General features: G+C 38.4%; 1 protein-coding gene across 42 annotated transcripts in view; it reads left to right on the top strand.

Moving 5' to 3' along the window:
* CCDC66 (coiled-coil domain containing 66) overlaps positions 1 to 19,093 on the top strand; it is a 52,811-nt gene that overhangs the window by 1,606 nt on the left and 32,112 nt on the right. For 8 of the 42 annotated variants that reach the window (XM_009445668.5, XM_001173553.5, XM_054681995.2 and 5 more), the window contains exons 2-7: positions 192 to 256; positions 915 to 940; positions 5,036 to 5,477; positions 7,956 to 8,121; positions 8,312 to 8,415; positions 12,548 to 12,669. In XM_009445668.5, the coding sequence (XP_009443943.1) occupies positions 192 to 256; positions 915 to 940; positions 5,036 to 5,477; positions 7,956 to 8,121; positions 8,312 to 8,415; positions 12,548 to 12,669 (925 nt within the window). Of the gene's footprint in view, positions 1 to 191; positions 257 to 914; positions 941 to 2,207; positions 2,315 to 3,091; positions 3,196 to 5,035; positions 5,478 to 7,955; positions 8,122 to 8,311; positions 8,416 to 12,547; positions 12,670 to 13,704; positions 13,797 to 18,263; positions 18,392 to 19,093 lie in introns of those variants that run through there. The other 34 variants (XM_009445669.4, XM_024355509.3, XM_054681998.2 and 31 more) reach the window with 16 other exon arrangements.

The raw sequence follows: 19,093 nt of genomic DNA on the forward strand, positions 1-19,093 counted from the left end.
TTTCCCCCTGTAGTTGTGGGTTTTATCTTGGATTGCAAACGTTTTTAATTAAAACACTGGTTCGATGTGTACAAGATTCCTGCATAAATTCAAAATAATGGATTTATTGTCAGGTTCAAATGAACATTTCTGGTTATTTAAAATGTTGCGGTTTGTTAAAAATGAGAGACAACTTTCTTTTTTTATTACAGAGATGGTTTAAAGCTTGAAACTGAATTACTGGATGGAAAAACCAAGCTAATATTGTCTCCATATGGTATGTTGTGTTACAGAAATCTGAAATGTTAACTTTTAAATTCATACATAAAATTTATATTAGTTCAACAGACTTTTTGCTTGTAATAGAGTGATATTTAAATGATATTTTGGAAAAAGCTGTTTCCTCAAACTTCTGCAGATTTCCTTCTAGCCAAATAAAATCAGATTACAACACTGCTTACTACTGTCAGTATTCAGACTCATAACATTTAATGTTCCAGTATATTGCGTGTTCATTATATCCGTATAGCAAATATCCTCATTGCCTGATGAATAATACAAGTAAAATTTATGTAATTATGTTCTTTGCATGTAAAGAATGTATCATTTGAGAAAAGTTTATAGTAAGACCACAGTAAAATGCTAAAGTCACTTTTAGTATTCGTTTTTAAACTCAGTGTACTTTGGTACCTTCTCCTTCGCGTTTTTTTTTCTGTTTATAGTTTTACCTTGGAAAGATAAAAAACAAAAATAAAATAGAAGTAAATCCTTGAACTGGATTAGAAAAAAATACTTAGTCAAGATCTAAAGTTTATGCTTTCGAGGATAATGTTGCTAGCTTAAAATCTTATAACAATATTAATTACAGTTTTCTTGCATTACCACCTTAGTATGTTTTTGGTGGATAGTTTAGTAATTTCTTTTTTCTTTTGTAGAACATAAATCAAAAATTTCTGTGAAGGTAAGCCATATAACTTTGACCTGACCTGTTTTCAAATGTAAAATGCAGTTTTATTTACAGTGGTTAGAAAATAATTCCTGGGAAATGTCAAGTGTTCTAAGGGGTTTGGAATTATAGTGAGGAGTTATTATTTTCTTGCTTTCAGATTGGTCCTTTCACAGAAATTGAATCATTTTAGGTTTAGCCCAATAGAACCTCTTTCTCTAGATAAGTGCTATTCAGTAAAGCATCTGTGTTAATGGAAGTGTTCATTAATAAAATCAGTATTATCGAATATGGAAGCCACTAGTCATGTATAGTTATTGAACCCTTAAAATGTAACTAGTATGACTGAGCAACTGAATTTCTAATTTCCTTTAATTTTTAATGGAATTTAATGGATAATGGATTGTACTGGACAATGCACTCCAGAGATCTTTAAAAATAGATATTCAGACTTTAAACAGAAATGTTTTTTCTTTTCATACTCAAATTCCATTTGCCCACACCAAAGGGGAAATTTAATTCACAAATTGTAGCATGCATTTAGCATTTTCCCTTAAAAGGTTGCACTTGAGCTTAAGGGTAATTTTCCTTTTAAATTATTTTCCCTTATCAGAAATCTATTGTGCTTTTTTCTACAAAATACATTATCACTTTGTTTATTTTAATTTTTGAGGCAGAGTCTCACTCTTGTCACCCAGGTTGGAGTGTAGTGGCATAATCATGGCTGCAGATCTTCCTCCTCCAGCCTCCTGAGTAGCTGGGACCGTGTGCATGAGCCACCATGCCCAGCTAATTTTTTTTATTTTTAGTAGAGATGGGATCTCACTATGTTGCATAGGCTGGAATTACCATTTAAAAATTTTTTTTGAGGTTGGGCATGGTGGCTCATGCCTGTAATCCCAGCACTTTGGGAGGCCAAGGTGGGTGGATCACCTGAGGTCAGGAGTTCAAGGCCAGCCTGGCCAACATGGTGAAACCCCATCTTTATGAAAAATACAAAAATTAGATGTGGTGGCGCTAGTCCCAGCTACTTAGGAGGCTGAGGCAGAAGAATCACTTGAACCCTGGAGATGGAGGTTGTAGTGAGCCGAGATCGCACCACTGCACTCCAGCCTGGGGGACAGAGCGAAATTCCTTCTCAAAAAACAAAAGCAAAAAAAGCCAACTGTTTTGATACTTCTACTCTTCTTGCTACCTATTTCTTTTTTAATTTTTAGATTAATATCAGTAGGAATTTCTCTTCTCTTCCATAACTTACTACAGCCCCCTTTTATCTTTGCAGTGTCTTAAAGTCTTTGCTTGTCTGTGGATAGAACCCAGTTTGGATGATGTACCACTTTACCCTTCAACTCTAAGCCCTTGATGGCTTTACTTGCAGGTTTAATTAAGGTGAAGAAGTTGCTGGAGTACCCAAAATATCACTCAATAAATAGATGAAGATGATCAGAACAATTCCACAAACTACATATAAAAATTGTTTCTCTTTCTCTATCATATAGTTATATACCATGTATGCTCCCCAATCACAGACTACAGATTGTATGTTATTCCTACCCCTTTCCCTATTAAAAATTGCAACTAACTGCTGTTATTTGAAACACATTCACAAATACAGTGGCCTTTATCAAGTTCCTAGATGAAAAGCTATTTGTAATGGTTGATTTTTATCTTCTCCAGGCTGATTTGTTATAGAAGCCACATTTGTGAAGACATTTTATTGTCATTTTAACCAACTCAGAACATCTGAAGATCCCCTTTATAGGCCTATAATAAACAGAATTACTGGTCTTGGATTTTTGGTAGGCCTATAATAAAGTTACTAGTCTTGGACTTTTGATTACTAGACTTTTAATCATAAAATTCTATCCCCTATCTAAAGGTGTTTTAGAATTTTTTTTTTAAGAGTAACTACTGTGTTCTCAACTGATGTTGAGCCTAAATTGTTTACTGCCTTAAAGCAAATTGTTTGGGTTTATCCCCATTGCATTTGGGACTTCAAAAAACTGATGCAACCTAAGTTTCCCTTCTGTATTGATTGTTTTCAAGAAGTTTCTCTTCCCATATTGATAGAGGTTACAGAGATCCTCCTCATTTCTTTTTTGCTCTTCACAGACTATAAACACCAAAATCAGTAGTATTTTCTTCCTTTTTTGTTTTGTTTTTTAGTTTCCCAGATTTCACAGTTCTGCCACTAGATGTTGAATTCTCTTTTCTGCAAGTTATTCATGAATTATCTCTGCATAGTGCTTTTCTTTGTTCCTTCTAATGGGGTAAGCTCCTGAGTTACTACAACACCTACAGGTCTCTTTTTTTTTCCCCCATTTCCCACTGGTTGAATTATTGTAATCTCCATAGTTTGTTCTTTAAACACAGCTGAACTCTATCTCATTATCATCAAGTTTAACATATATGTGGTCAAAGTGCTTTCCTAATTCTATCAAAATCTGTGCATTTTTCTTTTCTTTTTTTTTTTTTTTTTCTTTTTTGAGGCAGGCTCTCTCTCTTTGTCCAGGCTGGAGTGCAGTGGGACAATTATGGCTCACTGCAGCCTCGACCTCCTGGGCTCAAGGGATCCTCCTGCCTCAGCCTCCCAAGTAGCTAGGACTACAGGTGCATGCCCACACCACCAGGCTCAGTTAATTGTTTAAAATTTTTTGTATAGACGGGAGTCTTCCTGTGTTGCCCAGGCTTGTCTCAAACTCCTGGGCTCAAGCAGTCCTTCCGCCTCAGCCTCCCAGAGTGCTAGGATTATAGCTGTGAGCCACTGTGCCCAGCCTCTCCTACATTTTTATTTTTCTTCAATCTGTGGTAATGAAGTAAACTTGGTTACTTGCCTAATTTCTTAGGTTTATAGGAAGAGAAATGGGAAAATACAGATAATACAGTATCATAAGTAATTTATTAAAATAATGGATTCTAAAACTCTTACACTTAAAATAGTCTCAAAGATTAGTTGAACTATAAAACAATAAAAAATTTTTTATGAGTACCTCTGCACGTGAGAATCAGTGACATACTAAAAGGTATTTGTAATATTAGTGCTAGGTAGCACATTTTATATATATATTTTTTGTTTGTTTGTTTTAGAGATGAAGTTTCGTTGTTGTTGCCCAGGCTGGAGTGCAGTGGCACGATCTCGGTTCACTGCAACCTCTGCCTTCTGGGTTCAAGCGATTCTCTTGCCTCAGCCCCTCGAGTAGCTGGGATTACAGGAGCCCACCACCACGCCCAGCTAATTTTTTGTATTTTTTTTTTTAGTAGAGATGGTGTTTTACCTTGTTGGCCAGGCTGGCCTTGAACTCCTGACCTCAGGCAATCCACTCGCCTCGGCCTCCCAAAGTGCTGGGATTACAGGCATGAGCCATTGCACCCTGGCCCACATTTTATATTTTAAAATGTTACTTTTCTCTGATTTGTTCTGGCCTTGGGATCCTGGCCCCATATAAATTGTGAAGTGAGCTGATATTAAACAAATCCATTGAACATTGTCTTTATAATAATAAAAAATGGCTGGGCTTGGTGGCTCACGCCTGTAATCCCAGCTCTTTGGGAGGCCAAGGCAGTTGGATCACCTGAGGTCAGGAGTTCGAGACCAGCCCGGCTAACATGGTGAAACCCCGTCCCTACTAAAAATACAAAAACTAGCCAGGCATGGTGGTGGGCACCTGTAATCCCAGCTACTCAGGTGGCTGAAGCAGGAGAGTTGCTTCAACCGGGGAGGTAGAGGTTGCAGTGAGCTGAGATCGTGCTGTTGCACTCCAGCCTGGACAACAGAGTGAAATGCTGTGTCAAAAAAAAGTAGTTAAAAAATTTTTTTTAATTGAAAAAAAAAAAGAGATAATGTAGGTGGTATAATCTAATGACATAAGATTCAAAGCTGGAGTATAGTGGAGATGTCCTATAACAACTATAATAAAAGTTCCTGAAGTAAGATAATTTCTAGTTGTTGATGAAGATTTGCAAGTATTAAGAGTTAGTTTCTTATGGTTATATTACCTAAATAGCAAAATGGAGAAAAGTTTAGAGGACTGATTTATCACAGATCATATAAAGATAATTGGTGATTTTTCTTGGACAGTTATAAAGAATAAGCTTCTGGTGTTTTAACAGATGGGAAATAAGGCCAAGATTGCAAAATGTCCTTTAAGAACAAAAACTGGGCACATTCTAAAATCAACACAGGATACTTGTATTGGGAGTGAAAAACTTTTGCAAAAGAAGCCAGTTGGTTCAGAAACATCACAGGCAAAAGGTGAAAAAAATGGAATGACTTTTTCATCCACTAAGGATTTATGTAAACAATGTATAGATAAAGACTGTCTTCATATCCAGAAAGAGATTTCACCTGCAACCCCTAATATGCAGAAGACTAGAAACACCATAAATACATCTCTAGTAGGTAAACAGAAGCCTCACAAAAAACACATCACAGCTGAAAACATGAAGAGCAGTTTGGTGTGTCTAACACAAGACCAACTACAACAGATTTTGATGACTGTAAACCAAGGAAATAGATCTCTTTCCCTGACTGAGAATGGAAAGGAGGCAAAAAGTAAGATTTTTCTAAAGTTTTCATGAATTTTGATTTTTTCAATATGTGTTTTAGAATATCAGATTCATTGGGTTTTATGTAACTGTGACTCTTAAACTCTAATTTAACCTGTCAATCTATTAAAATAATTGTTCTTTTAGAGGACTTTCTCTAATATGCAAAATTATTTTTATAGTTGTGCCATATTTTAAGGTTAGTGCTCAGAATATTAAGAAACCTAGTTTCTGTGGATTTTAGAAAAAATATTAGTACAAAAAACTATTATACTTATTTTAGAATATAGGAGGCTTTACTCATATTTAAAATAGTTATATGAAACATTGTTTAAAAACAAATTACGGTATTTCCAGTAAAAATTAAGGAAACCTTACTATGACTATTTGACTTGAGTTACTGAAAAACATTGCTTTCCTGGCCACTGCATTTACTCTTCCTGTTCCTCATTCCATGCTAAGAAATGGCAGTACTTTTTTTAAAAAACAAGGTTAACACAGATTTGGAAGGAACAGTAGAGTGTTACATGCTTTGTCTTTTACAAGTCCTGGCATTGTATCGTGTTTTTAAAAGCCTTCTAATTTCCACTTTGGGATAAGGAATTGCGAATATGAAGACAATAGAAATATCTAAAATTTTATTAGGCAATAGTGAAATAAATAAAAAATTAACAGTTCACATGGAGAGGCCCCACAAATGGTTTGGGGACCCATTAACTCCTGAATATTCCCGTGATACTCAAGATGGAATTATTTACTCTCTTGTTATAGATTATTCTTGGTAAAATGAGGGAGCTGGATTTTGTCTTTAAGGCTAAAATTCTAGCAACAACCTGCTTATTAGGCATAACGAGAAATCATATCAACAAAGTTAAAAGCAGAATTTGCCTAATCACGTAGACTTTCATGATTTCTTTCTCTTCACTGGGAGAACTAGCACATTCAAAAGAAATCAGAACATTTTTTTGAGCCAGCCTGTGAGCCCTCTAAAACATCTGATTTTGATATTATAGCTGGGCATAGAGACAATTCATGAAAAGGTTTTCCACTGATTTCACAGCTAAATAAGAAAAATAACGTCAAGGTAATGAGTATTTATCAAGATATTTGTATTTATTCCCCTTTAGGTTGTGATTTGTGTTATAATTTTTATTTTATTTATTTATTTATTTTTTGAGATGGAGTCTCGCTTTGTCACCCAGGCTGGAGTGCAGTGGCACGATCTCGGCTCACTGCAAGCTCTGCCTCCCGGGTTCACACCATTCTCCTGCCTCAGCCTCCCGAGTAGCTGGGACTACAGGCGCATGCCACCACACCCGGCTAACTTTTTTTTTTTTTTTTTTTTTTTTTTTTTGTATTTTTAGTAGAGACGGGGTTTCACCGTGTTAGCCAGGATGATCTCAATCTCCTGACCTCATGATCCGCCTGCCTCAGCCTACTAAAGTGCTGGGATTACAGGCATGAGCCACCGCACCCAGCCATATAATTTTTATTTTTATTTTTTATTTATTATTATTATTTTTTTAGACGGAGTCTCGCTCCGTTGCCCAGGCTGGAGTCTTGCTGCGTCGCCCAGGCTGGAGTCTCGCTGCGTCGCCCAGGCTGGAGTGCAGTGGTGCGATCTCGGCTCACTGCAAGCTCCGCCTCCCAGATTCACGCCATTCTCCTGCCTCAGCCTCCCAAGTACCTGGGACTACAGGCGCCCGCCACCACGCCCGGCTAATGTTTTGTATTTTTAGTAGAGACGGGTTTCACCGTGTTCGCCAGGGTGGTCTCGATCTCCTGACCTCGTGATCCGCCCACCTTGGCCTCCCAAAGTGCTGGGATTACAGGCGTAAGCCACCATGCCTGGCCAGTTTTTATTTTTAAAAGCATGCTGGCAAGAGGAAATGGAGATTTGTTTTCTGTTGTTGCTCGCTTGTTTTCGTTATTTGATATAAGAAATTGTATGGCTATGGTCATGAGCAAGCCATTTAACCTCTGGGCTTCAGTTTCCTTTGTTTTTTGTTTTTTGTTTTTTTTTTTTTGAGACGACATCTGGCTCTGCTGCCCAGACTGGAGTGCAGAGTGCAGTGGCACAATCTCAGCTCACTGAAACCTCCACCTCTTGGGCTCAACCCATCCTCCCACCTCAGCGTCCCAAATAGCTAGGACTACAGGCATGTGCCACCACACCTACCTAATTTTTGTAATTTTTGTAGAGACGGGGTTTTGTCATGTTGCCCAGGCTGATCTCGAACTCCTGAGCTTAAGCAATCTGCCCACGTCAGCCTTCCAAAGTTCTGGGACTACAGGTGTGAGCCACCACTCCCTGCTTCCTTTTTTTCTTTTTGACAGGAAGGGAAACTTAATGGCTACCTCAAGGATTGTTTTGAGAGTTAATTTAAGTAATGTATAAGACATGTAAGAACTGTATAGCACTATGCCAAGTATTATAACAGATGTAATTTAGTGTTAATTTTAAAACATGTATTTTACCTCCTAGGTCAATATAGTCTACATTTAAACAGTATTTCTAATCAGCCAAAGGATGAGAACATTATGGGATTATTCAAAAAAACTGAAATGGTTTCATCTGTCCCAGCTGAAAATAAATCTGTCTTAAATGAACATCAGGAGACATCTAAACAGTGTGAGCAAAAAATTGCCATGTATGTAACTCCTATCTGTTGTTATTGTGTGGTCGTCTTCGGAATATGGTTTTGCTTTTCCTTTACTTGCATGTGAAATAGTTACTCTGAATACTTAGAGCTATTTAAAAGCTTATTACTTAATATTTATGGAGTCAGTTGTGTAGAAATGTATGATACAGTTTCTGTTATCTTTTGTGTTTTACCTTAGAGAGAATGAATGGAAACCAGCTGATATATTCAGTACTCTGGGGGAAAGGGAACGTGATAGAAGTTCGTCGGAAGCAAAAAAAGCCCAGTGGAGGAAAGAGCTAGGTAGGTAACTTTTATACCTTTATTATAGTTTTATTGGCTTAAAGAATACGTATTGAAGCCGGGCGCGGTGGCTCACACCTGTAATACCAGCACTTTGGGAAGCCGAGGTGGGTGGATCAGGAGGGCAAGAGATCGAGACCATCCTGGCCAACATGGTGAAATCCCATCTCTACTAAAAATATAAAAATTAGCTGGGCGTGGTGGTGCACGCCTGTAATCCCAGCTACTCGGGAGGCTGAGGCAGGAGAATTGCTTGAACCTGGGAGGCAGAGGTTGCAGTGAGCCAAGATCGTGCCACTGCACTCCAGCTGGGCTACAGAGCAAGACTCCATCTCAAATAAATAAATAAAAAAGAATATGTATTGAGGATGAAGTTTAGGGGCCAAGGGAAAACATCCCCTTTGCCCTCTGAAGGTTTGCTGAAAGATCAACTGACAAAAGGCAAATTAATAAAAGGCATACAAATTTATTAACATGCATGGAAGTTTTACAAAATATAAAAACTAAAATAAATGGCCAGATGGCTGTCACTTGTCCACCATGTTGAGGTTACAGAAACAATAGGGGTTGGAGCATGGCAAAACAGATTATGGGAGGGGGAGGAGAGGCAACCTGGCCAGTAAAAGTGTTTTTTTGTTTTGTTTTGTTTTGTTTTTTGAGATGGGGTCTCGCTGTGTCGCCCAGGCTGGAGTACAGTGGTGTGATCTCGGCTCACTGCAAGCTCCACCTCCCGGGTTCACGCCATTCTCCTGCCTCAGCCTCCCCAGTAGCTGGGACTACAGGCACCCACTACCACGCCCGGCTAATTTTTTTGTATTTTTAGTAGAGACGGGGTTTCACTGTGTTAGCCAGGATGGTCTCGATCTCCTGACCTCATGATCCACCTGCCTCGGCCTCCCAAAGTGCTGGGATTACAGGCGTGAGCCACCGCGCCCGGCCAAAAGTGGTTTTATTATGTACATGAGACCTCAAAGGTAGTAGCCTTCAGAGAACAGATGACAAATGTTTCTTTCAGACCTTTAAAGGTGTCAGACTCGGTTAATTTATCCTAGATCTGGACAGGGGAGAATCCTCAGAGAAAGCCTGGCTGCGTCGTTGCAGATTTTCTCTACAGATGCAAATCTTCCCCACAAAAGACAGCTTTGCAAGGCTACTTCTGTTTGTAGGCCCTCTGAACAGCCATCTTGAAATGTGTCAAATTAATACATTTTGGGGTAAAACACTGTAGTTCCCTTTAAAGTATAGTTATCCCTCAGTATCCATGAGAGACTGGTTCAAGGATAGTCTTCCCACTTCAGGGTGCCAAAATGCACAGATGCTCATGTGGAACCCATGGATATGGAGGGCCTACTGTATATCTTTTAGTATGATATTATCAAAAGTCGTATTTTATAATATTTGACATCTAGAGTAGTTCTCTACAAGCCATTGCTTAAGAAACTTAGTGGTTTCATAATGCCTTAGGTCGTGTCTTTTTGTTACTCTGAAGTGTGCACCAAAAACATTAATGTCATCAGTACATTCTGCAGCCCTTGTAAGGTCAAAGATTTGTAAACTTTTCCCATTTCCTGGAAATCCTTTTTTATAATTTTTCATAGCAGACATCCTATGCGTTTAAGGATGGTTTTACTAAAAACTAATTGATTTCACTTTTTTAAATAACCAAAACATTCTAATGAAGAAGAATCGTTGTATCAGACAGTATGTATTCTAGACAGAAATAAGCTTATTGCTTTCTTTCAGCTTTGGACCTTAAAACAGAAAAATCTATAATTTCTGTTAGAGTCTTGAAATTTCGTTAGTGACTAAGAAATATCCGTTACTTCTTCGACTAAACTTGGGGTCTGCGTATCACAATCTGCAAAACGTGTGACGTAACAGTTGTATTTCTTAGGAATAGCTATGCTAAAGGCATGAGATGGGCTTCACCCTAGTTGAAAAACAAGAAAGTCTTGTGAGGCCATCACTAACTTGGCTGGGATAGATGATTTAGAAAAAGAGATAAGCAAGACCAGGTGAGTGGCTCACATGTAATCCCAGCACTTTGGAAGGCCAAGATGGGAGGATTGCTTGAGGCCAGGGGTTCAACATCAGCCTGCTGGAGCAACAGAGTGAGACCCTATCTCTACAAAAAAAAAGAGAGAAGCAGCAGAAATAAGGAGTGAATTGATGCTGGAAGTCAAGTGTGTTAGTCTGTTTTGTGTTGCTATAAAGGAATACCTGAGACTGAATAATTGATAAAAGAGGTTTATTTGGCCCACAGTTTTGCAGACTGTACAAGCATGGTACCAGCATCTGCTCGGCTTCTGGTGAGGCCTCAGGAAGCTTTTACTCATGGTGGAAGGCAAAGGGGGAGCAGGCATTTTACATGGCAAGAGAGATGCCAGGCTCTTTTACACAACCAGCTCTCATGTGAACTGACAGAGGGAGAACTCAAGCATCATCCCAAGGGGATGGCACCAAGCCATTCATGAGGGATTCATCTCCTGTGACCCAAACACCTCCCCTTAGGCCCCACCTCCAACACTGGGGAATCACATTTCAACATGAGATTTGAAGGGGACAAATATCCAAACTGTATCATCAAGGTAAAAGAAGAATGAAGAGATTAAACTTATGTTAGCAGTATCAGAAGGTTTGGCAGTCTTGATGTGTGTTTATATCACAATTTCATCTTTAAATATTTTATTTCAGCACATTCCACATCAAAATGCAATACCAAATGTCTGAAATAATATGGAACTACTTGGAAATGACCAGAATATTTTGTGCTTTCATCATTTTTGTTGTTGTTGTTGTTTTGAGACGGAGTTTCATTCTTGTTGCCCAAGCTGGAGTGCAATGGCGCCATCTCAGCTCACTGCAACCTCTGCTTGCTGGGTTCAAGTGATTCTCCTGCCTCAGCCTCCTGAGTAGCTGGGATTACAGGCACCTGCCACCATGCCCAACTTACTTTTTGTATCTTTAGTAGAGACAGGGTTTCACCATGTTGGCCAGGCTGGTCTCAAACTCCTAACCTCAGGTGATCCGCCTGCCTTGGCCTCCCAAAGTGCTGGGATTACAGTTGTGAGCCACCACACCTGGCCTTATGCTTTAATTATTTTAAAAATCAGTTTACTGTTTTTTTAACTTGTCTCAGTAAAGCGCCTCTATTTAAGTCATGCTTCCAGTAACATTCTTGGAATTTAAATTTATACAACATTGAATTTTGTATTTAAAGAACTACTGTTGATTGGGGGGTTAGTTTTGACTATATCTCTCAGACACAGGGTTTTATGTTTTTTACTTGTCAGCAATTAAGAAATAATAGCTAACATTCATTGAATATTTACTTTGTGCCAAGCCCTATATTGAGATAGGCACTATTATTATCCCCATTTTATAGAAGAAACCAAGGCTTAGAAAGCTTACCAGCAGTTGGCCAGCTGTGGTGGGCTCATGCCTGTAATCCTACCACGTTGGGAGGCCGAGGCAGGTGGATCACAAGGTCAGGAAATAGAGACCATCCTAGCCAACATGGTGAAACCCCATCTCCACTAAAATACAAAAATTAGCCGGGCGTGGTGGTGCTGCCTGTAGCCCCAGCTACTCAGGAGGCTGAGGCAGGGGAATCGCTTGAACCTGGGAGGCAGAGATTGCAGTGAGCTGAGATAGCGCCATTGCACTCCAGGCTGCTGACAGAATGAGACTCTATATTAAAAAAAAAAAAAAGCTTACCAGCAGTTTGCTAACAGTCACATAGCTGGGAAGTTGTTGAACTTGAATTTTAACCCATAGTTCTCTACTTCAGAATTCTAGCTTTTAATTCTCTTAATAATAATTGAATGAACATTACAGGAAACTAGAACCTCGTGATAATTGACAAAGTATAAAATAAGTTATTCCAATAAAACTGCTCCTTATTGGTAATTGTGATAATAAAATTGTACCATACTTAACTTTGGTTCTGATTAAATTTTTTCTTATTCTGTGTCCCTAAAAAATTATTCTCCACTTTGTGAGTTAATCTCCTTCCTAAAAAAGAGTTTTGATTAGATCTGTGTTGGTATCTGCATTAAGAAGGTCAGATTTGTTTACATGGTTCTGTTTTTACAGTTTTTGTACATTTTTTTAAAAAGGACATTATTTACAGATGAACAGGTTGCTTTAAAGAAGAAAGAAAAAGAAGTTTCTGAAAAATGGAATGATCCTTGGAAAAAATCTGAAAGTGATAAAATAATATGGGAAAAACATCAAATTCTTGACCAATCTAGGGTAAGACATCTTAATTGCAATTTTTAAAATACTAAGCAGTGTTCATATTATAGAATTTATTTTTAAAGCTTATTTTTTAAAAAAAAGTTTTTTTTTTGAGACGGAGTTTCTCTCTTGTTGCCCAGGCTGGAATGTAGTGGCACAGTCTCAGCTCACTGCAACCTACCCCTCCCAGGCTCAAGCGATTCTCCTGCCTCAGCCTCCCGAGTAGCTAGGACTACAGGTACTCACCACCATGGCCAGCTAATTTTTTGTATTCTTAATAGAGATGGTATTTCACCACTCAGGATGGTCTCGAACTCCTGGCCTCATGTGATCTGCCAGCCTCGACCTCCCAAAGTGCTGGGATTACAGGCATGAGCCACCGTGCCCAGCCTATTTAAAAAAACTTGTCATATTTTTGGGTTTTTCGTATGTGTGTTTTTTTTAAAAAAAGAAACAGGGTCTTGCTCTGTTGCTCAGGCAGGTGTGCAGTGGTGAAAACATAATTCCCTGCAGCCTTGAACTTCTGGACTGAAGGGATCCTCCTGCCTCTGCCTCCCAAATGGCTGGTACTACAGGTGTACTCCACCATGCCCAGCTAATTAAAAAAAATTTTTTTTAGAGACAGGGTCTCACTGTGTTGCTCAGGCTGGTGTCAAACTTCTGACCTCAAGCGATCCTCCCACCTTGGCCTCCTGAGTAGCTGGGATTGTAGGTGTGAGCCACTGGGCCTGGCTCATATGGTATTTTAAAACAGTGTTATTTTTAATTTAATTATGACCTTAACTGGTCTCTATTTACATTCTGTGAGTTGTCTCGTTATGTCGTTAGGTGAATGTAGAGGCTCCCTTTAGAGTCTTATAAAGGAGCTGTGCAATTTTTGAAATGAATACAAAACTCTGCCACTATGTGTAAGTGTTTAGTTATCAAATATACACATATGCCAAGTGTGTCTTGTGTAGTGCTTTTGTGATTTTTAAATTTTATCTGTGGTTAATTTTGGGTAAAGAAACAGTGTCACTGTTTTTCTATTTATTTTTACACTTCTGCTAGCTCTTCAAGCATTCTATCACAGTCTCGTAGCCAGGTTATGGTGGTCCAAGCTGATGGGGCATTCACAACTTAGAGCTAGTCAGACTTTAGAGGTAAGTCCTAAGTGTCAGTACTTTGGATATTTAAACCTTTTAGTATTTGACCTCTAACCTATTTTCCTTGAAGGAGAGAATCTAAGTCCTCCTTATTTTTAGTTATCAGTTAATTTTTACTTGAGTGTATTATGCTTCATTTGCCTTCATTTCTTTTTTACATTTACTATCCCTTCCTCCTTGTGAACATTTACATTTTAGCAAATGTATTCTGAAAATAATGTAGTAACCTGAAGGGATGATTCTCCTAAAGAGATGATTCTGGTGGTAGAAATTTTTGGCACTATGGCCTAATTAGGTAAATTTCTTATAGAACCCCTTCAAGTTAAATTTTGTGCATGGCTGTCTGTTCTGCTTCATGTAGAGCTGACTTGCCTACATTGAATACTTTTGTTGTCTGTTGATAATTTTACATTAACAAAAGGAATGAAATCTGAATTGCATTTGCCCCCAATCCCAAAAGCACATTGACTGAAAAGGCAATAAGGTTGTCTTGGTAGAACTCATTTTGGAAAATTCTGTAGCTCTGGGTGATAATTTTAAGTGTGTAAAGTTTAGAAGTTGTATGCAGACACCGTTAAAAGTTGTAGCTAAAACTAAGTTTTCATGAAGTTGGTGAGGATCCGTTGTTGGCTTATTTACTTTTCAACATCAGGATAAAAAATCTGTAATACTAAAAATGTTAAATAATTTCAGTTGCCAAATTTTCAGTTGAAATGTCAATATATAATTTATTTCTTAATTTGCATGGCTTTTTAGGTCATTTATTATCTGGGGATAATCCATACCATGATTGTTAATGCAAGTAAAGAACCATTTGAGGTGACATTTAGGTTTTAAAATATTTTGTATATATTTTTTAATGATAGTATTTGTCAGTTGATGAAATGACGAGGCTCATGAATTTGGAAAGGAGAACTTTATTTCTCATCAGCGGTTGCAACCTGCAGCATGGCCATTCTGACAGGCTGGGAAGCATAGCCTTCGGCCAACCAGGAGCCAGAAACTTCAAGGTGTCGGGGAAGGGAACAGGAATTTATGCTGAGTGAAGTGGCTGAATATACGTATTTAATAAGCTATAGAAGGAGTCATGAATATTTATGAAAGGAGAAACATCCATGCACAATTGAGTTTTATGCCCCTTCATGGGTCCCATGTACAAAAAATGGCAGCGTTAGCATGATCCAAGGGTAGAGTTTTCAGCCCTCTGACATCAAAAAGTGAAGCAGAGGACACAAAAACCTTTTGGCCAGAAGCATCAGGTGGTTGGTTGGTATCAGTGCTGACATCTTCTGAAGGGCTGGTTTCTGTTTAGCCCTTAGGCTAAATAGTGGTTAGCCAGGGAGGGAGGAGGTATAATGTGGTGTGTCTGATTTCCCCATCCACTCATGGCCAAGAACTCAGTTTTCAAGGCACTTTGGAGTCCTTGGCCAAGAGATGATCCATTCAGTTGGTTGGGGGACTTAGAATTTTACTTTTATTCCTCATGTGTATCTTTTTTTAAATAACTAAAAAAAACCAATAAAGTTATTTTAAAAAATTTTGGAATCAAAAGTTGTGGGGGTTGATGATGGGAGAAGGACTAGAAAATGAAACACATGCTATATCCGGGACTGGACAACCAAGAGTTAAAAGAGTATGATTATTGGCTCATTTTTGTTACTATTTAAATGCAGTTTTCGCTGGGCGCAGTGGCTCATGCCTGTAATTCCAGCACTTTGGGAGGCCGAGGTGGGCGGATCACGAGGTCATGAGATTGAGACCATCCCAGCCAACGTGGTGAAACCCCATCTCTGCTGAAAATACAAAAATTAGCTGGGCATGGTGGCACGTGCCTGTAGTCCCAGCTATTTGGGAGGCTGAGGCAGGAGAATTGCTTGAACCTGGGAGGTGGAGGTTGCAGTGAGCTAAGATCGCGCCACTGCACTCCAGCCTGGGCGACAGAGCGAGACTCCGTCTCAAAAAAAAAAAAACAAAAACAAAAACAAAAAAATTAGCCGGGTGTGGTGGCGCACACCTGTAATCCCAGCTACTCAGGAGGCTGAGGCAGGGGAATCGCTTGAACCTGGGAGGCAAAGGTTACAGTGAGCTGAGATCACGCCACTGCACTCTGGCCTGGGGGCAGAGCAAGACTCTTTCTCAAAAAAAAAAAAAGAAAAAAAAAGAAAACTAAAGTAACCATTAGTATAATTATAAAGAGTATCTGCCAACATAGTTTGTACAGTAAACATCAAGATAAATAGTAATAGCAAGATAACAAGAATCAACTCTGAAAAGTCAAAAATCCTTTGTTAAAAAGCAGAGGTATGAAAACTCCAAAGACTTGATGCTTAAAAGAGACATACTTACAATAAAATTATACATTATTAAAAATTATGGGCTGGATACAGTGGCTCATGCCTATAAGCCCAGCACTTTGGGAGGCCAGGGCAGAAGAGTAGCTGCCTTGAGCCAAGAGTTTGAGACCAGCGTGGGCAACATAGTGAGACCCTGCCTCCACAACACAAAAAAACTAAAAAATTAGCCGAGCATGGTGGGATGTTCCTGTAGTCCTAGCTATTCTGGAGGCTGAGGTGAAGGAATTACTTTAGCCCAGGAGTTAGAGGCTGCAGTGAGCTATGATTATGCTTGGGCCACAGAGCAAGACCCTGTCTCTAAAAAGAGATAAGATGCCAATATATTATTACTATTTGTATTGGTGGTTCTAGGCAATATAACAAGGAAAATAAATTTCAAGTCCTAAGAATTGGAGAGGAAAAAATGAAAGTGTAGTTATTCGTCATGTGTATAGAAACCCCAAAGAATCTATAGATGAAATATTCAAAGTAAAAAGTGAGAATTAATAATTTACTAGGGTATAAAAGTCTCAACAAATTTCATAGGTTCACATTACATAGAATGTTACAGTGGATTTTATTAGTTTGTTCTCTCATTACTGTAAAGAAATCTCTGGGTAATTTATAAAGAGGTTTAATAGGCTTACAGTTTTGCAGACTATACAGAAAGCATAGTGGCTTCTGCTTCTGGGGAGGCCTCAGGGAGCTTTCAGTCATGGTGGAAGGCAAAATGGAAGCAGGCATCTAACATGGCAGAAACAGGACCAAGAGAGAAGTAGCAGGGAGGGCTACACACTTTTAAACGACCAGATCTTACCATGAAAAACAATGTGGAGATTCCTTAAAGAACTAAAAGTTAGGCTGGGCGTGGTGGCTCATGCCTGTAATTCCAGCACTTTGGGAGGCCTAGGCAGGCAGATCACCTGAGGTCAGGAGTTCGAGACCAGCCTGGCTAATATGGTGAAACCCCGTTTCCTAAAAATACAAAAATTAGCCAGGCATGGTAGCAGGCGCCTGTAATCCCAGCTACTCAGGGGCTGAGGCAGGAGAATTGCTTGAATCCAGGAGGCAGAGGTTGCAGTGAGCCGAGATCGCACCACTGCACTCCAGCCTGTGTGACAGAGACTCCGTCTCAAAAAATAAAAGTAAAATAAAAATAAAAAAAGAACCAAAAGTAGAACTACCATTTGATTCAGCATTCTCACTACTGGGTAACTACCCAGAGGAAAAGAAGTCATTATACGGAAAAGATACTTGCACACACATTTATAGCAGCATAATTCACAATTCAAAAAATATGGAACCAGCCCAAATGGCCATCAGTCAATGAGTGGATAAAGAAACTGTGAGATAGATATAGATATGGATATATGATGGAATCCTACTCAGCCATGAAAAGGAATGAATGAATAGCATTTGCAGCAACCTGGATGGAGTTGGAGAGTATTGTTTTAAGTGAAGTAACTCGGGAATGGAAAACCAAACATCTTATGTTCTCACTCATAAGTGGGAGCTAAGCTATGAGGATGCAAAGGCATAAGAATGATACAGTGAACTTTGAGGACTTGTGGAGAAAGGCTGGGAGGGGGCTGAGGGATAAAAGACTACAAATTGGATTCAATCTATACCGCTCGGGTGATGCATACACCAGAATCTCACAGATCACCACTAAAGAACTTACTCATGTAACCAAATACCACCTGTTCCCCCAAAACCTATAGAAATAAAAATTTTTTTAAAAAGTAATTGCAGTTTTACCCATAACTTTCAATGGCAAAAACCGCAATTTACTTTTGCATCAACCTAAAAAATAAAAAGATCTCATGAGAACTTATCGCAATGATAGCACCAAGTGGGGTGATGTTAAACTATGAGAAACCATCCCTGTGATCCAGTCACCTCCCACCAGGCCCTACCTCCAACACTGGGGATTACAATTCAACATGAGTTTTGATGGGGACACAGAATCAAACCATATAATGGAATTAAGCTAGATATCAGTAACAAATAGTAACTAGAAAATTCCCAAATGTTTGATAATTAGGCAGTATACTTCTGACTGAAAGAGAAATTCACATTAGAAAATTTTTTTAACTGAGTGATAATGAAAATATTACATATCAAAATGTAGGTTTCCTGTGCTGAGAGGGAAAATTTTCACCTTAAATGCATCTCTTGAAAGACTGAAAATCAAGGAATAGTGACCTAAAGTATTCATCTCAAGAGGTTAGAGAAAGAACAGCAAAATTGAAGCCCAAGGTAGGTCAAAGTGGATATTAGTAAAACTGGAAATACCTACAATAGAATTAACAAAGCCAAAAGTTAATTGTTTGAAAAGTTATTTAAATTGATAAACCCCTCATAAAATCGAGATGAATTAAAAAGGAGATATTACCAGAGAATATGACATTAGAAAGAGAAGGGGATTTTCTGAATAACTTCACCAATAAGTTAGAGAATTTGGGCTTAAAAATGAGCAAATTATTAGAAAAACATAGATTACTAAAATTGACACAAGCAGTAAATCAGAATGGTACTATCTTTATTAATGAAATTGAGCTCATTACTAAAAACCCAACAAAATAAACTCCAGAACCAAATGTGTTTACTGGTGAATTCTTCCCAACAAAGGTAGAAGTGAAAACCTTTTAGGTTGTTTATAAGGGTAGTAAACCTGATACCCAAAACTAACATTTTTTAATACCAAAACCCAACAGGAAATATAAGAAAGAAAAATAAATACAAGAAAGAATAATAAATCATGATGAGTTGGGTCTATTCAATGAATGAAAGCAAGCTAGGTTTAACATTCACAAATCAATGATAGTCATCATATTTATAAAAATAATAGGTAAATTTAATAAAGGTGGCTAGACACAAGAATTAATGTACCAGTGTCATTAGCACAACATTGAAAGGATGATCTGTTAAAAAGTAATTGATGAATGACCTAATCACAAG

This window comes from Pan troglodytes, chromosome 2, assembly GCF_028858775.2.
Source record: "Pan troglodytes isolate AG18354 chromosome 2, NHGRI_mPanTro3-v2.0_pri, whole genome shotgun sequence".
NCBI lineage: Eukaryota > Metazoa > Chordata > Mammalia > Primates > Hominidae > Pan > Pan troglodytes.